Source organism: Leucopleurus acutus (genome assembly GCF_964270905.1).
Source record: "Leucopleurus acutus genome assembly, chromosome: 9".
Taxonomy (NCBI): domain Eukaryota; kingdom Metazoa; phylum Chordata; class Mammalia; order Artiodactyla; family Delphinidae; genus Leucopleurus; species Leucopleurus acutus.
Window position 1 is genome coordinate 33845902 of NC_139144.1, and position 19269 is coordinate 33865170.

General features: G+C 38.1%; 1 protein-coding gene across 1 annotated transcript; it reads right to left on the bottom strand.

Moving 5' to 3' along the window:
* Positions 1 to 228: 228 nt before the first annotated feature.
* NUP42 (nucleoporin 42) lies at positions 229 to 15778 on the bottom strand. Its single transcript, XM_082846733.1, has 7 exons — positions 15606 to 15778; positions 12976 to 13204; positions 11514 to 11608; positions 6457 to 6533; positions 5617 to 5703; positions 2575 to 2659; positions 229 to 1928 (listed from the first exon to the last, which is right to left on the bottom strand). Exons 1-7 carry the CDS (start codon positions 15715 to 15717, stop codon positions 1351 to 1353), a joined length of 1263 nt encoding a protein of 420 aa, XP_082702859.1. The 5' UTR covers positions 15718 to 15778; the 3' UTR covers positions 229 to 1350.
* Between the last annotated feature and the right edge of the window lie 3491 nt (positions 15779 to 19269).

Genomic DNA, 19269 nt, shown 5'->3' on the forward strand with positions numbered 1-19269 from the left:
GCTTCCCTGGTGGCACAGTGGTTAAGAATCTGCCTGCCAATGCAAGGGACACAGGTTCGAGCCCTGGTCTAGGAGGATCCCGCATGCCGCGGAGCAACTCAGCCCGTGTGCCACAACTACTGAGCCTGAGCTCTAGAGCCCACAAGCCACAACTACTGAGCCCCCATGCCATAACTACTGAGCCCCCATGCCACAACTACTGAAGCCTGCATGCCTAGATCCCGTGCTCTGCAACAAGAGAAGCCACAGCAATGAGAAGCCCGTGTACCGCAACGAAGACCCAACACAGCCAAAAACAAATAAATAAATAAGTAAATAAATTTATATTTAAAAAAATGCTTTTCAAAAATGCAGCTAGAAAAACTAGCTTGATCATAAGTATCATTAAACTTGCCAATAATGTTGCTGTTTATAGTTGAAAAAAGCTTCCTAGTCCTTTTTTAATTTTCCTGATTTTCTTTCAATTAAAAAAACAAAGTAATGCATGTACATGGTAAAATATTCAAACAGTTCAAAATGGTATATAAAGTATTTCTCCTAACTCAGACACCAATTCTTTTCCCAGAGGTAATCATTGTTAGCAAGTTTCTTAAATATTCTTCCAGAAATGTTTTATGCAACTACAAAGGATATTTATATACTATTTATTCACAGGAGATCATAATTTCTACTCCTCTTACAATCCATCCACTTGATGGGATAATGTGAGGAAAAAATAGAATTACATAAAAATTAGGCCAAGATAAAAATTAGCCCAGAATTGTTGAAGAAAACTCAAATGGTCCATGAGAGAGCCAAAACTGAGGAGGAAAAAATATGAGGGGAAAATGCTTCTTAGGTCTTAAAAAGTTTTCACCCTTTAAAAATTGTTATTTCTCTCTTTAAGAGAATCTTCTTTAACATGAAGTTTAAAGTCATGCTACTGATGTTTATTTGGTAAGTAGGCTAAACATTTAAGTATTTTTTCTCTGCTGGTTCTAGAAATTATCTCCTTCCTTTTAAAAAAAATGTTTAAATGTAAAATTTTAAATGGTAAGAGAGTAAAGTGATGTAGAATAAGAAAAGTACTTTATTCACTGCACCCTGACAGTTTTTTCAGTTCCATTCATAATTATAGCAAAAAAAAAAAAAAAAAAAAATCCGTTGCTGAGTTTTTGTTGTTTTACTTAAATAGTTACACTCAAGAAAATGCTAAATATAAAAACTCCTATTATTGAAAGTTTATACTTCTTATAAATATATATGTATATATATAATATATATGTATGTATATATATATATCTGCCCTTTCATATGAACCACTCAAAACAATTTTAAAAGCTGTTCTTTTCTGTATTTAAAATTACTCGTTTAAATATTTAGAAGTTCCACAGGAGGTGGCTTTAATGGAATTTTTCCCAGAGTAAATTTCTTGGATTGAAATTGTTCCTGTTCTTCTGCTGTTAGTTGATCCCTGGGTGTGAATAATACATTATCTGTTGTGGTGCTGCCATTTGAGAATGAGAGAGAGGTGGATATGCTGCTGTTTCCAAAGGTGTCACTGGATGACTTGGAAAAAGCAGTGTGAGACTGTGAGCCTGGACTACCAAAACCAGCTGAAGAACTGCCGCTTCCAAAGGCTGGGGCCTCTGGAGCTCCAACAGGTCCTGCTGCCGTAGAAGCTGGAAATCCTGAAAATCCGGATGATCCAAAACCAGAAGCTGCAGGGCTTTTAAATGAAAATGAAGCAGCAGATGTGATCTGGGGTTTCCCAAGTCCAAAAGCTGGAGTAGAAGCAGTGATGGCAGAACTGGCGGAGGGTACAGCTCCAAATGCTGGAGTACTCCCAAACACAGAAGGGCTTCCAGAAGGAGCAGTAGCAAATCCAGAGCTTGGTTTAAAACTAAAATTCTGAGCACTAATGCTGCTGTTGTTATTCACTGGAAAACCTACAAAAACCAGAAAAAGAAAAAAAGAAGCTATTAATCAGAAAATGTAGCTATATTACTACTCCCCACCCGCCCTTTTTTTTCTTATTTCTGCCATATTTTAGATGATAATTAACTTATTGGAAGGAAGAAGAGAAAAGTGAAAATGAGAAACTAGGACAAACCCACTAAACCCTGTTGTCCTGTCTTTCTGCTACATTGATCTCATTTGCACCATAATTTACACTCAAGGAGGCAGCTCTTGAGAAACCTCAGGGATTAGGGAGTAAACCTTCACTTCACCTGTCCCCTCATCTCATCGGAACTGTCATTTGAGGACAATACTATGCTGTTATATACAGGGACAACAAAGTCCTCAAAGGTGCTGCTACCCTAACTATGTATTCCTATGGAAGTCTTGAAAAACCATTCCTAAAATATACTTCTAAAGCCTGAGCCATACGGTCTTTCAAAGACCATGCCCATTCTGAATCCCATTTCGCAAATGCCTGATGAGCCAAATTCTTTGAAGCTCTATTATGGAAGGTGGTAGAGTTTGCAAGAGTGACTTAAAATGGCACTAAACAAAACTTCAGGCTTTATATTTGAAACCTATAAAATCCTATTTTTTTGAATCAGTGAAGTCCTTCATTACTTTGTCACTTACCTGGTGACCCAAATGTTACTGATGGCCTACTGCCAAATCCAAATGCAGGTGCTGCTTGATTTACTCCACCCTTTATATCAGAGAGCTATTAAAAAAAAGGTAGGCAAGTGAGTAATTCTCAAGTACCTTTTCTATACACTTTATAGCCAAATTCAATTTTTAAAATGTGCACTTAAAAACGTCTTCATTTTGTTTAATATAGAAAAATGCCTACAAGTGAATGTTCATAGAAAAAAATGGGCCAACCTCAATGAGTTCGAAGTGATTGTGCGGCTGATGAATTATGAATGATTTTAATTTTACTTATGCTTTTAAAACACTTTCTAAATTTCTTCAATGAACACATATTAAAATCAGGAAAATACTTTTTAATTCTAGATTTTAGTTTCTACTGGCTGATCTGCATTTATCAAAAAACCTAGATATTAGGTAAAGGACCTTTAGAGGCTACTCAGTCTACTTACTCAAATGCTTGAACTGAAGTTAATTCACAATTACATTATTAAAAGCTTACCACTAAAATCTATTAAACATTTCCTTTTCCCTGAAAATATTTTATGCTCTTGCTATTTTCTGCTCTAGAAATGTCTTTCGTCTCTGCTTACTGAAATCTTAATCTCCTTTTCAAGGAACTTAATCCTTACCTCTAAGAAGTCTTCCCTCATCAACCTAAGCACATAAGATTTCTCTCATTTTAAAACCCTATTGGCATTTTTTCTTTAAAAACAAAATCAACTTTACTGAGGTACAGTTTACATAAAATAAAATGCATCCATTAAAACAATCTATCTATATTTTGATGAGTTTTGACAAACTTATAACCACAACTACAATCAAGATTTAGAATATTTCCATCACCCATAAAAGTTCCCTTGTGTCCCTTTCCAGTCAACACTCTCCCAAGCTCTGGCCCCAGGGAACCATTCACCTACTTTCTATTACTAGAGATGAGGTTTGTCTTTTCTAGAGTGTCATATAAATGGAATCATATAGTATGTACTTTTTCTTTTTTTCGTCTAGCTTCTCTCCCTCAGTCATTAACAGGTATGTGGATAAACAAATTATATCCATATAATAGATTAAAGGAATAAAGAATAAACCACTTGGCAGGGACTTCCCTGGTGGTCCAGTGGTTAAGAATTGCCTTCCAATGCAGGGGACGTGGGTTTGATCCCTGGTTGGGGAACTAAGATCCCACATGCCGCGAGGCAGCTAACCCTGCACGCCACAACTACTGAGCACGCGGGCAACAACTAGAGAGAAGCCTGCGCCTTGCAATGAGGAGCCTGCGCAATGATGAGCCTGGGTGCCGCAGTGGAGGATCCCGCATGCCGTGATGAAGATCCCGCTAACCGCAACTAAGACCCGACACAGCCAAAAATAAAATAAATAAATAAATATTTAAAAAAAACCAATCACTTGGCATGAAGAATTGACACGTGGTAAGCCAGTTGTAGGTAGGCTGTCCAGATTCTCACCCACAGAAGGGCCCCTAGGAAGGTGGCAAAGGACATGGAACTTCCAACCTTAAAGGAAGCTCTGTAGTTCTCTGGACTCAGTTATCCCTTCTACATCAGCAATGGTGATGGCGGGCCATCTCTCATCTAGAGAAAAAATACTTCCGAGGAGTCCTACTGAATTCAAATGGCATTACAACAACTGAAAGGTAGAAGAAATTAGCTTGCACAAGAGTCTAGTCATTTGCGGGGGGTGTGAGGAATTGGGACATTGGGGTTGACACATATACACTATTGACACCATGCATAAAATAGACAACTAATGAGAACATACTGTATAGCACAGAAAACTCTACTTAATGCACTGTGGTGACCTAAATGGTAAGGAAATCCAAAAAAGAGGGGATAGATGTATATGTACAGCTGATTCATTTTGCTGTACAGTAGAAACTAACATAACATTGTAAAGCAACTATACTCCAATAAAAATTAATTAAACAAAAATAAAATGCAATGCCCCCCGAAAAAAGAGTCTAGTCATTTAGAAGCACATATTTAAAAAAAGAGTAGGGGGACTTCTCTGGTGGTGCAGTGGTTGAGAATCCGCCTGCCAATGCAGGGGACATGGGTTCGACCGCTGGTCCGGGAAGATCCCACATGCCGCAGAGCAACTAAGCCTGTGTGCCACAACTACTAAGCCTGCGCTCTAGAGCCCATGAGCCACAACTACTGAGCCTGCGCACCACAACTACTAAAGCCCATGTGCCTAGAGCCCGTGCTCCACAACAAGAGAAGCCACCGCAATGAGACGTCTGCGCACTGCAACGAAGAGTAGCCCCCTCTCGCCACAACTAGAGAAAGCCCACACGCAGCAAAGAAGACCCAACACAACCAAAAATAAATAAATAAATTTAAAAAAAAAGAAAGGAGTCGGAACTTTCAAACAGTCATTCACTAACTTTAGACAGCTACTACTCTCATAGCCTTTTTCAGAAAGTACAAAGAAAAACCACCTCGTAGACTGGAAATATCAAATTCTAAATGTAAATATCTTATTTAAAAATAATATTCTTAAGAACTTCTTATGGGGGTAGCAAAATAAACTATTGACAGAGATAATGAATATGCTGCAGTAGGATCATGTATCTTTGGGGACAAGTGGGCATGTATCTCCTAAAGGCATTTCTGTATAAGACAAGGAACATATGGTCCTTCAGTCACAAAAGTATACATTAGTCTAAATATGCATTCATATTTTTCAAAGCAATTTCTTTTTAAATGCTGATAACCTGGCATACTTGAATTTATGTAATATTTTCCAATGTTTAAAACTAGTACCACCAAAGTTAAACACCTTATCCTAAAAATAGTTTTAGAAAAGCATAATTATCTGTGCTTTTCTGACTAAGGAACAGAGACAAAACAATTCCAGGACCGTGACTCTAAATGATAATATAGTTCTTGAGAATGTGTGTATCACAATTCTTGACAGAGAATTTTAGCTTTGCTTTCCAAATCCAAAGTGAAATTCTGCAAAAAAGCAATAGATAAGACGTTTCCCTGTAGAAAATTCTCCAATACTCACCAAAGCTATTGTAGTTGATGTATTTAGACTTTTCAGTTCATTTACCCTGTTTCTCCACTGATTTATTAACTGTTGGATGGAATGTAGCTGGAGAGAAGACAGAAAAATGATGAGTCAATATTGAGTGTTTAAGATAATCTCTCCAACAACTTCATGTTTGTATTTCCAAAGTCACAATAAATTTATAAAACATTTTTACAACACATAACTTGTAAAATTTGCATTGACCTACCCCTACTTGCTAAAGATACTCCAGCTGTAGACCCCCTTCCCTGTTCTCCAACTCCTTGTATCACCTAGTTAAAATCACAAGTACCTGGCAGTACAGAGACAAACATGTGCACTAGTTGAAACACATGATATTGACTGTAGACAATAGAAAAATACATGATTTATGTCATTTCCTTTAGGCACTGAACTTATTCAAGCCCAGCTTTTCAATTTTTTGATATTTGATATATGAGAATGTTAATCTATATGCAACACTGCATTTTATTTAAGTTTGTTTTTCTAGCATTCATTGTGGTGTCTGCACCTAAGACATACTCCATAGATGTTTGCCAAATAATGAAAGGTATGATTTCTGGGACTGATTGCTGGATAACCCATAATAAAAATAATGACATTCCTAGTTACTACAGTCAAAGTATATTATCACCATTTTAGATAACCAACCAATTTCAAAGAAATTCTAAATTTTAATTTAGAATATAAAAATAGCCTTGTTCTGAAAAAAAATTATAGACCTCATAAACTTTGCCAACACATAAGCAAGCCACTACAGAGAAGACAATAATTAACAGCTAATCGGTTAGGTAGATGAATAGGAAACAAACTTACATAACTCTGTAAGTTATTGCTGGTTAAGAAGTTATGGTATTCAAGTCTCAACTCCTCTGGTGAAATATCTGTAAAACCTGAAGTGAGGAATCAATTGGAATCTTTAAATACCAATACTTTTGATAGTAGAGTAAAATAAGAGGTACTAGACAGGAAAATATGCTAATCTTGATCATTAGAAAAATTTCATAATCATAAGGAAAAAATTCAAAGCCTATACTCTATTTAATAAAGTATAAAATTAGAATAAAATATAGTTGTTATCTGATCTTTGAAGGGGAAAAATTTTCTAAAGATAAATGGAGTGGAAGGAATAATAAACAAAAGAAACAAGAAAGAATTGACTACATATACATTCATACTTCTAAAAAAAAATATTCTGTAAGTCAGAAACTACAATAGCAAAATTGAAAGGCAAACAGTAAACTGGGAAAACCATAATTGCAACATATATGACAGGAGAAGAGCTAACATCAATGTATAAATAGCTATTACAAATCAGTAAGAAAAATAAGTTAGTATGGGCAAAGATAATGAACGGGCAATTCACAAAACAATTCAAATAGCCAGTAAATAAATGAAATTAAAAAGTTCACGCAAAAAAAAAAGTTCAATTTAAAAATACAACTTAAATAGAGATACAATGCTTTATTTATCAGACTGACAAAAATTAATAATGAATAATTGTTATTAAAGATGTGGTGAAATGGACATTCTCCTAAGTTGCCATTATGGAAATCAAAAAGGTAAACTTTTCTGGGAGGAAAGTTGTCAATAAATGTCAAATGCCTTAAAAATGCTCATACCTTTTGATCTTAGAATTTCTAGGATTTAACCTCAGGAAATAATTAAATGTATAAACAAAGGGTGTTACATAAAAAGATGTTCATTCTAGTATTTTTAGTAATGGAGACACTGAAAACAAAGCAGAATACAACACTAGGTTATGATTCCTAATTATACATATAAATAAGAAATATGTGTGCACATGTTTTGAAAGAAATATACTAAAATGTTACAGTTGTTATCTCTGAGATTAGTTGATCTTTATTGACATATTTCTGTATTTTCCAAGTTTTCTATGGCAACAGTTGTAACTTTCATAATTAGGAAAACTTTTTAAGAAAGGGAGAAAAAGTTCAGGATATTTTTCTACAGAGAATTATTTATAACCAGACACCATTAACTCCAAAGACCCTTACCTCAGAATAAAGAAAAGACTAAACATTCAAATCAGAATCCTGGAGCTCTCTAACAACTTGTCTTTACCACCTTTATTAACTGCTCAGGCCACAAAACCTAGAATCACTTTGCATTTTTCTCTTTCCCCATATCTAATTAATAAGCCTCTTGCCAGTACTAGCTCCAAAACAGAACACGAATTTTGACCTATTCTGTCAACTGCTAGTAACTCTCGGTCATCAGCAGTTGTCTCCTAACTCATTGCCCTGCCGCTATTTTGCCCCCCAACACACCATTTCTTTTCATACAACAGTCTGAGCTTTTTAAAAATTAATTAATTAATTAATTTTAATTATTTATTTTTTGCTGCATTGAGTCTTTGTTGCTTGTGCGCGGGCTTTCTCAAGTTGCAGTGAGCAGGGGTTACTCTTTGCTGCTGTGCGCAGGCTTCTCAGTGTGGTGGCTTCTCTTGTTGCGGAGCACGGGCTCTAGGTGCACGGGCTTCATTAGCTGTGGCACGCGGGCTCAGCAGTTGTGGCTTGTGGGCTCTAGAGCGCTGGCTCAGTAGTTGTGGCACATGGGCTTAGTTGCTCCGCGGCATGTGGGATCTTCCCGGACCAGGGCTCAAACCCATGTCCCCTGCGTTGGCAGGCGGAGTCTTAACCACTGTGCCACCAGGGAAGTCCCTAAGTGAGCTTTTTCTAATCAGATCATATCCCTCCTCCTGCTCAAAGCTCTTTCTGGCTTCCTAGTGCAATTAGGCCCAACATAATCTGGCCCCTGGCTGCCTCTCTCTGGCCTTATGTTATATTACTCTTTCTCTTATTTACTCTCCTCTGGCAAATTCAGGCCTTGCTAGACGAAATACATGGCAACCTTGTTTCCACAAGGGCCTCTGCACTAGCTATTGTACTGTAAGCAACATTTTCCCCCAAATCTTCCCATAAGTGACATCTTCTCTTCATTCAGGACTCAGCTCCAATACTGCTTCCTAAGAATAGATAACCACTCTCTGTGAAGAAACACTATCCCTCTGGCTACTTTCTCCTCCTTCCATCTGTTACTCATCTGAACCATGAAGACAGAAAATGATTTGAGTGACTATTTCCTCAATTCTTTCAAGGGTGGTACAAATGTAGTATCATTCTAGCTGCACAGGAAAAATTAATTCATTATAATGGATGCCTACAGACAGTGATTCTCCAACTTTCTGGTTTCAGGACCCATTCACATTCTTAAAAATAAATAAGGATGGCAGACCTTTTGCTTACATGGGTTACATAAATCAATATTTACCGTATCTGAAATGAAAACTGAAAAATTGTACAAAATATTAATTCACTTAAAAATAAGAAATATATCAACATAAATGAAAAAACTATTTTCCAAAACAAAAAATAAAAATTTAGTGATATAAGTGGCATTGTCTTATGTTTGTAAATCTCTTTAATGTATGGCTTCATAGAAGACTGTTGGATTATTATATCTGCTTCTGCTGTTCAATCTGCTTCAACCTGTTTCAGTATATTGCCTGGTTCAAGTATATGAAGAAAAACTGTTCTCACACAGATGTGTAGCTGGAAAAGGATGACTTTAATGGCCTTTTCAGATAATTGTGGATATCCTTCTTGATACTATACCAAAACTTGACAGACAGTAGTTTCTTAAAGGTTAGCTATAATGTGGACTCAAATCATATTAATGAAATCATATTAATAAACCAAAACTATTAATTGTTTTATCTTGCACTTAGAAAGGATTTTTCAAACATGCATAATTTTGTAACGTCACACATTGGTCATCTGGAAAATATTGGTTCACTGAGTTATCCAGAACCTCCAAATGTTGGCACATGTCATCTTACAATATCAAAAAATTTGTTAATGTTACTTTGTGTGTGCTTCCCATTTTGTCACATAGAATATTTAAAAGGTGTACACTTAAGGGTCAATATTTAATAAACTTAATAATTTTTACCTCTTCATCAAGGACATTCTTAAGTGAAAATGGCATTAAAATTTTTTTTATTGACTATTATAATCTGCTAGTACAGTTTATTGCCTGTGCCTCATCAAAGCTTTTGTACGAACAGTGCAAATGTCAACACAGTGAAAATGGCAATTAATGTCTTAGTATTATTATGAAAATATTTCTAAACTTGTACAGCCCCTAAAAGGATTTTAGCAACAGGGTTGCCAGATTTAGGCAAAAAAAAGAGGATGCCCAGTTAAATTTGCACAACAAATACTTTAAAAGTACAAGTATGTCCCGGGAATTCCCTGGTGATCCAGTGGTTAGGACTTGGCACTTTCACCGCCGTGGGCCCGGGTTCAATCCCTGGTCTGGGAGCTAAGATCCCACAAGCTGTACGGCACAGCCAAAAAAAAAGTATAAGTATGTTCTAAATACTATATGGGATATTCATATACTAAAAATACTGTTTATCTGAAATTTAAATTTAACTGGATGTCCCATATTTTATCTTACAACCCTGCTTATGGATCTACATTTCACACTGAGAACCACTGCTCTAGGGCATTAGGCATTATGTTCAATTCTGAACTTTTTAAAAAAGGCTTAACACTTATTTTCTTTACAGAAAAATCACTATCTAAAATTATCTTATTTATTTGTATTACTTATTTATTTATTTTTTTTTTTCGGTACGCGGGCCTCTCACTGCCGTGGCCTCTCCCGTTGCGGAGCACAGGCTCCGGACGCGCAGGCTCAGCGGCCATGGCTCACGGGCTCAGCCGCTCCGCGGCATGCGGGATCCTCCCGGACCGGGGCACGAACCCGCGTCCCCCGCATCAGCAGGCGGACTCCCAACCACTGCGCCACCAGGGAAGCCCTGTATTACTTATTGCCTCCATCCCTCAAGAACATAAACTTCATAAGGGATGGATCCTATCTATCTTACTCATTGCTATATCTCTAGCACCTAGAATGAGGCCTGGCACAAAAGAAATTCAATAAGTATTTGTTGAATGATTAAGTAAATAAACAACTAAGGAGTGGTGTGACACAAATGCTCACAGAGAATGAGCAGATAGAGCAGAGACAGACAGAAATCCCAGAGTTCTCAGAGACTGAAAGGGCTCTCATCTTCTAGGCACTTGCTGTTCAACTTAATAAGGCCCAGGACCACCCAGAGTAGGCTTATAAAACTGTGGTGGTCTAACGCAAGAGGGAGGGGATATGGGGATATATGTATGCATACAGCTGATTCACTTTGTTATACAGCAGAAACTAACACACCATTGTAAAGCAATTATACTCCAATAAAGATGTCAAAAAAACAAAACAAAAACAACTGTGGTGGTCTAGCTTTCAGCCCAAAAAGGGCGATGGACAAAAGAAAATGGGAAAGAAAGGAGTATTCTAAAGAAATGCTATCTCTGTAGCCCAGCTAAGGCTCCTTACCTTCAAATATTACCCCCAGAATAGATCTCAACATGCTTTATGAAAAATAACTATCCTTAGAAAAAAAGATAGGGGAGAAAGAGAACAGAATCAGGCAGCCAAAGCCTTGGCATAACAGGACTCTTCTATTCACTGCAGGCAGCTAAAGGGTTCTGAAGTTGTATCGACAGGAAACCAAGGAAGCAGAGCCTCTTCTTGGGCTTACAGAATTGGAAAGGTGGTGGTTCCTGATTCTACTAATTTTCCCAAGGGATCTATATATCTTGAACTATATCTTCCAACCTCAATCTCTGAATTATGAAGTTCTGCTAGAATACTCGGATACTTTAAACAATGTCCAAACTCTCCTAACTGTAGCTAAGTTTGTGGTCGATTTCTTTATTTGACATAGTCTTGGTTTTAGAAAATAATAGTTGTAAAACACATTTTAAAAACACATAATTTCTAGTTACCTGAAATATTAGGTTTCTTTTTCACTGGTGAATAAACAGAAAACATCCACTGCCCTGATGATTCCCAAACCTCCATATCTTTTACAATTCCTTCCCTGAAAAAAAAAAAGGGTAAAAGATCTTTTTCTACTGATTGTTAAAATTTACCATTTGTAATTTTCAATGATTGAAATGTTAAATTGTACTAAATATATAATTTTAGATTTTTCCGTTATATTTTCTGAGGAGTGTTCTTTAAAGCAGAAGCTTATAGAAATATGAGCTACATTTCATGATTATAAATAATATCAAAGAAGTTCATAATTTTGGTTTTCCAATACACTGAACCATTAACTGATACATTTACTGAGAACTCAACTATCATACCATACATATCTTAAAGAACTGAAATATAATAAAATACACAATACTAAGTTTAATCTTTCTTTGTTCATTATTAACATCAATGATCATTTAACTGGGAAAGAAAGAACCAGTAAGTAATAAAGAACCATAAAATATTTAAGTGGTTAGGATTTCAGAGATCATTTTGTCTAATTCTCACATTTTGCAAAAAGGGAACAGACCCATGTCCGTGGTTAACTTGTTGGCAAAGTCATGGATATATCTGGGTCTAAATTAAATATTTCCCCCTTATCCAGAATAGCAGAATTAATCAAATAAGAATAACTGATAATAAAATAATAATAAAATTTAGGATTTTTACGATGACAACATCAAATATAGGAAGGAGGGTTTCTTTTTCCTTTTTTAATTTTTTTAATTTGGTTTTTTACTTTATTTATTTATTTTAATTTATTATATATGGTACATGGTTCAAAATGTTTACAACTAGTCTAATTTAGTTATGGGATATAAAAGACTAATGAGTATATTTAAGTTCTGTCCTAATTGCTGGGGGCTGACGGAACAGTTATACACAGCCAGGCACTGTTTCGGCACCAATCATAAATTCTACTATGAATGTTCTCAATAAATGGTAAGAAATCTACTCCACAATAATGAAGGAAATCAAATGAAATGTTTACATGGGCTTACTGAAGTAAAAGTTTTAGAAAGAAGAATATGAGATGCTATAAGTGACCTCCAAGATCACAAGTTGCTTTAAATCACCTCATACTTTGTAAAGAACTCATAATTTAATATAAGCAGGACTACATTAGAAAGATATTCACAGTACGGTGTTATCAATAGAAAAGTGGAAAAAGCATAATTATCCCCAAGAACTCATTGTATCGATAAAGAAGAATGACATTTTTAAGTGAAATAAAGTCTAGTATGATACCTGCAAAATAGTAGTTATCTCTGATCATGGATGTTTTTTCTGCTTTTTGCTTATTCTGATTTTTTAATAATTTAATAAAGTAATAATAACATTACCTCTTTTTTAAGGAAAGTACTGTAGGTACTTTTGAAAAAAATAAGCAAATGGGAAGGAATTTTTCTGAAGGCTTTCACTTACAGAAGTTTCTTTTCATCTTTCTGCCCATCAGAGCTAGGTGAAGCAAATGGGTTCTGAGACCATCCAAACCCCCTGTTCCTGCTAGCTGACGCTCCAGAATCAAAAGGAGCAAAAGATGGCTTTTCTTGATCTTTGCTGCCCCCCCATGGTGTGGATTTGGAGAAACTGGATGGCTGGATAACACTAGAATATCTCTGGCTGGTGCTATTCCATCCTCGTCTGTTACTACCTGAAATAAACAACAAAATAAACAATTTTACTAGCAACTCATTTTTAAAATCTCTTAAAATTTCACTGTAGTTTGTTTTATTATATGTGCAGACATTATGTAAAGATTCAACAAGCACTACATTTCCACTCATTTTTTTTTTGCGCTACGCGGGCCTCTCACTGCTGCGGCCTCTCCTGTTGTGGAGCACAGGCTCTGGACGCGCAGGCTCAGCGGCCACGGCTCACGGGCCTAGCCGCTCCGCGGCATGTGGGATCTTCCCGGACCGGGGCACGAACCCGTGTCCCCTGCATCGGCAGGCGGATTCTCAACCACTGCGCCACCAGGGAAGCCCTCCACTCATTTTAAATTACAAAACTCTTCACTTTCAATTTATATAGGTAAGTGTAGTATCAACAAATCACATAATGGTCTAAGTTAACAAGATTGAGAAGACTGTAAATCCACAGAAAAATAATGATATATTACTAAACTCAGCTGACCTAAGTTTATTAGGTAAACAACTGTTCGATAATGGAGTGGATAGAAGGCATGTACTGAAATCATAAGCTCCTTCATGATAAAAAGATGTGTCTGTATCATTCTTTGCTCCCCAACTGGGCCCTATATATTAGTAAAATCTGAAAAACAGACAATGTATTGAGAAGTGTATTGAATATAAAAGATTAGAGTCTACCTTCTGTCCTTGAATAGATGGGTAAATCTATTTGACTCAGTATTCTCTCTGAGAAAACAACACCAACCCACCTACCTTCCACAGGGAGATTATAGAGGTAATTTACATATGAATAAAGTGTACTGAGTTCCTCTATTATGAGCAGATTTCTAGTATTCTATAATTATCAAAATGAGCCAATATTTTTATCCTCTCTGTCTCTATATTTTACAAAATTTTTTCACTTCTACTGTCTCAATTATTCATCACTTCTTAGTTGGGGTCAAGATAATTCACCTTGTTTCTGACTGAATTAGGAGATATGCCATTAAATATGTATATTAAAAACTCGAGTGATGGGAGATACACTCCTTTATGAAAATTCACCTCCCAATTCTAAAACTGCTTAACGAAACCTAAGAGGAAAGGGGGCAGATTGCTAGACCAGATCCCTCAAGTATGGGTTAACGATATTTTATTTTCCTAGAGTTTCAAATCCTTTGCGGGGACGACACAACTGAAGAAATTCATTCCATCTTTTGTATACAGCTTTTGGTCTTCATACTTACTAATTCCATAAGCATTTATTTGTTTCTGGGCATTAAATACACTGTTTACTTGACTAGTTTTATCTCCACTTTTAAAATCCATTAACATTTATCCATTCAACATTTATTCTCTAATTACTGCATTTAGAGTGAGTCTCAACAGAATGTCATATTACGTTTTGTTGTTCCTGGAAATACTCGCACATTTATCAGATCCTGAGTCTTAATTTTTGGTTTGGAATATTTCACTAGACCAATTGTGGGTGATGCAAAAAGACTGCCCCCAAGAAGATGAATCAGACGTGAAACCACAATGTAACACAAGGTTTAAGGGTCAGATGAATAGCCCTAAAGGAGGAAAGAGAAGGGAGAGGTGGTCAGCATCTTGTGGTAACTTTAAGGACTAAGTTTCAGTCCTAAGGAAACCTAACGATTCATCTGACCTCTAAGACCTTGCATTGCACTATGGTTTCATTTTGGACTCCTGCTCTCCTCGAAGACAGTCAATCCTTCTGCATCATCCACAATTGGCTTAGTGAAATATTCCAAAAGCTTCGACAATGACTTAGGCCAGGAAGCAGGTCAACGTAGTCCTGCACCCCCTTCCCTCATAGCCCAGAGTTCTTAACTGAGCATTCCACTCTCGATTTTACCCCAAATTTTATGAGCATGTGCATTTATCTGAGGTTAATGGCTCTGTAGCTTTTATTAGATCTTCAAAGGAGTTTCCCAAAGTTAATCCTGACTTTGACCCCAGTTGCTAGCCTCTCCCTAGAAAAAAAGTTTAGAAAAAATTATATTCAAGGCATCAAGGGGAAAAAGCAAGTACGCAGAAAGGTAGTAAAGTAGTAAAGAAAGGAGGCGTCTGGGTCGACCTATGCCAGTTCTGCGAACCACTGCCGCCCAAAGACAAGGTTAAGTTCTGACACGTATTCCTGTTTTTCATTAGTAAACAGGACCAAACCCATGCCTCCAACCGCTCAACAAAAGCCAACCGAGCTCCTAATAAATGAATAAAAAAGCCGGTGGGCGGGGCGGGCGAGGGGACGACGCGGGCACGTCCGCGTCACCTGACTGGTGCGCCTCGGCGCAGTGCCCAACGGCTGGGCCCACGAGGGACGGCCGTTCGTCGCCGGCTCGGCCCCACGCCAGGCCTTCCCCAGCTCGGCTAGGGGCGAAGGATGGAGGAGAACGTCACCTGAGAACTGCTGCTGCCGTCCTTCGCCCGCACCCCCGGCGCCGGGATGTTCGTTCCAGCACCGATTTCCGAAGCGACACCGGCCTTGAAGGAAGAACTGACAAATGGTCATGGCGACTGCATCGCGGACGGAACTGTTTTCAGTCGACACCCTCAGCTAGCAGAGCCCAAATCAGCCGGAGGTCGCGGCTCCGCTACTGTGACGTCATCTTCTCGCGCCTGGGAAAGGCCCTTTATCTCTTGTCCCGTCCCCACTGCGAAGAGAGGCGTGGACTTTACCCAATAGGATTTGAGAAAAGTGGGACCGCCCCCCACGCACTGAGCGTGGCCTGGGAAGGCAGGATGATTGAAAAGTTACGTGGAGAAAGGCGTCGAAGACCGTGGTGCAGCGTCTCGTTCATCAGGGGAGGCTTGAGGTCCAAAATGAGAGGAAAGAAAGTTGGTCGGGCAAACCCATAACTTCAGCAAGGCCCTGAGAGGAGGATCAGCTGTGGTTTGAGAGGCCGAGTCGTATTTTTCATTTGTAACTGCTGAGAAAGTAAAATCTGCCCAGCCATTCATCAGGATGGGTAACAGTATAAGATAAAGCCAGTTGTAACGTTTACAGGAAAGTTTCTTTTAAGGACAAACTGCAACTAAAAAGTATCATAACAACCCGCGTCTTTGGATGCATTCTTACACGGAGAAACCTTGTTCTTTAAAGTCCATGTAAACGTTGCTATTTGAAATTTTATCAGTAAGAATGAAACATTCCACTTTTGCCTGGAGGATCTAAGACACTTTGACACAGAGAAGCAGCTTCTATTTCTAATCAGGTGCAGAGCTGCAGACAAGGGGTTCCTGAAAAGAATATTACTTATTCTCTTAACTTTGTGGTTTCCAAGGGAACATGATCCTACACCCACTTCTCACTCCAGATGTGATGTTGATGCCTCTTTACACCGCTCTGCTTTGCTTTGAGGCTATCAAAACTGTTTCATTTAGATTTTATCTTAACTCCACCTTTCCCACAAATCCTACATCTACCTTTTCCATTGTGTGGTGAGACACCCTACAGTTCCTCTAGTGTGCAGTCTCCTTGGTTGCAATGCGTCAATAAATCTGACTTTGTTGGCTTACAGGTTCGTCCCCGGTGGTTTAAGATGACTAGCCATTGTTCTTGCTCATATACTTTGTTTGGATTTTGATGACAGCAGAGTCTACAGGAGCACTGGGAATAACTGGTGCAACCTAGTTTATTATTTTTTTTAAATCAGTTTAATTCATTTGTTTTGAAAAAAATTTATGGAGGAGTTACATGTATATATAGTACAAAGATCTTTTTCCTGAACCATTTGAGACTATATTGCAGACCTCATGCCCCAACACCCAATTATTTATTGTATTTCCTACAGACAAGGACATTCTACTTAACCACAATATAATCACCAAAATCAGGACATTAATATTGCTGCATACTACTATGTAATCCTTAGATTCTATTCATATTTTGCCTAACGTCCGAGTAATGTCCTTTAAAGGACAAGGATGCAGTTCAGAATCATTGTTGCCTTACTCATATTTCTTCAGGCGTCATTCTGGAACATTTTCTCAGTCTCTCCTTGACTTTCATGACCTTGACACAAACATTACAGCTAGTTATTTTGTAGAATTTCCTTAATGCAGACTTAATCTGTTTTCTAGTAATTAGATTTAGATTATGCATCTTTGGCATCCATGGTCTTCACAATGTACCTGTCAAGTTGTGCACAATTTGTTTGTCACATTGTCACGTTCACTTTGATCACTGCAGGTGTTGTCTGGCAAGCTGCTCCACTGTAAAATTACTCTTTTCCTCTTTGTTAGTAATAAGGATTTTGTAGGGAGAGACTGTGAAAGTATATAAAAACCTCATTCCTCACCAAACTTTTAGTTCACTCATTTATTTATTCCTATCAGTATGACTTATGGTTTCCAATTTTATTCATTGGGTTATAATTTGTTACTATAATTTATTGTGATGCTCAAATCATTTCCAGTTGACACATCCCATGATTCTTTGAGCACTTCACTTCCTGGCCTAAAATATGCTCCAGGGTCATCTGACACCTTCCCTGCTTCAGTCCTGGAATCAGCCTGTTCTCCAAGGAGCCCTGGGTCTTTTTTGGTGGCACTTAGAAGCCAAGATCTGAGCTCTAAATTTGCTCATTGCTATTGTGGTATCTTTGTTCCCAAATCCTTTCATGGGCATTGCTAGAGAATACATACTATAGACAGACACATTTACATTAATACATATTCCTATATCTATATGTCTATTAAAAACTATGACTGCACACTGATAACCTCCAATTTCAACCCAAGATCACAGAATTCATTTTATTTCCCCTTTGTATTTCTTTCATAGTGAGAAACTTGGCTCCCATCATTCTTAACGTATCTATTTTGAGCAGTCCCCTTGTAGTAATGAATCTCTCACTATGTTCACTGACTTTTCATCCATGCAAATGCCAGCATGTGTAAGAACTTTGCTGGCATCAAAGACCTAAAATAATACCAGTTAGGCTGAAGCTTAAACAAGGGTGTGTATGGTGCTCTGTGAAGGTGGAGAGGTGGGCAAAGCCAGAATCCTGACTGAAATCATCTGAATAAAGTGCTGTGTGAGATGATGACAGCCTAGGGCTGAGGCATGTAGAACTCAGTAGTGATAGGGGAGGGGTAGGTGGAAATCAGGAGAGTGAGGTCACGGGAAGGAAACATCTGGTTTCAAGGTGGCAGAGTAAAAATGCCTCTGCCACCCTTTCCTCTTGAAAATATCTCACAATGAGGGGGAAAACAAGCAAAAACATCATCTTTGATTATACTAGGAGATAACTGTAATTTCAAACCACAATTTATGAAGACTGAATGCACATAGAAGAGTACATAGTAAATTACTTAGAGGAAGAATCATATTCCTGTAAGATGGACAACTGATGTCCCCAGAGAAGGCTGAAAAGCCACAAGAATTAAGAACCACTAGGTATCACAGAACAGTGGACTGTTTGAAAATCTGTATGAGGTTCAGTTAGAAATCCATTAGGTGACTATCCTTACCTGTTGGGAGATAGATTCTTTTCTTGAAAAAAGGGAACAAGAGAGGCTTTAAGGTCCAGGATGTAAATATAGAGGGTCAAGTTATGGTACTGACAAAAGAGGAACCGAACTCTGCCTGTTGAATGGCGCTTTGTCTGAGCTCCAGAAATCCTGCAGCCAGGCTTATTGTCAGTCTCTTCCCAGCTTGCTCTCCCACACTCAAGGGGCAGGAGTTTGTAAGTTTATATTCTGGAGAATCAAACATCCCAGAAAAAGATCTGTGGATCTCTTACGGATCTCCAACAAAAACAGGCAGCCAGGGGCTTCCCTGGTGGCACAGTGGTTAAGAATCTGCCTGCCAATGCAAGGGACACGGGTTTGAGTCCTGGCCTGGGAAGATCCCACATGCCGCGGAGCAACTAAGCCCGTGCGCCACAACTACTGAGCCTGGGCTCTAGAGCCCGCGAGCCGCAACTACTGAGCTCATGTGCCACAACTACTGAAGGCTGCACGCCTAGAGCTCGTGCTCTGCAACGAGAAGCCACGACAATGAGAAGCCTGTGCACCGCAACGAAGAGTAGTCCCCACTCACCACAACTAGAGAAAGCCT

What these genes read in the sequence shown, in the direction of transcription:
- NUP42 (XM_082846733.1), bottom strand. Translation starts at nt 15,717, where the DNA reads ATGACCATTTGTCAGTTCTTCCTTCAAGGCCGGTGTCGCTTCGGAAAT. An exon ending in ACGGCAGCAGCAGTTCTCAG is followed by an intron (nt 13,205 to 15,605) that starts GTGACGTTCTCC and finishes TGTTTATTTCAG; the next exon opens with GTAGTAACAGACGAGGATGG. An exon ending in CATCAACTACAATAGCTTTG is followed by an intron (nt 2,660 to 5,616) that starts GTGAGTATTGGA and finishes TTTTTTTAATAG; the next exon opens with CTCTCTGATATAAAGGGTGG.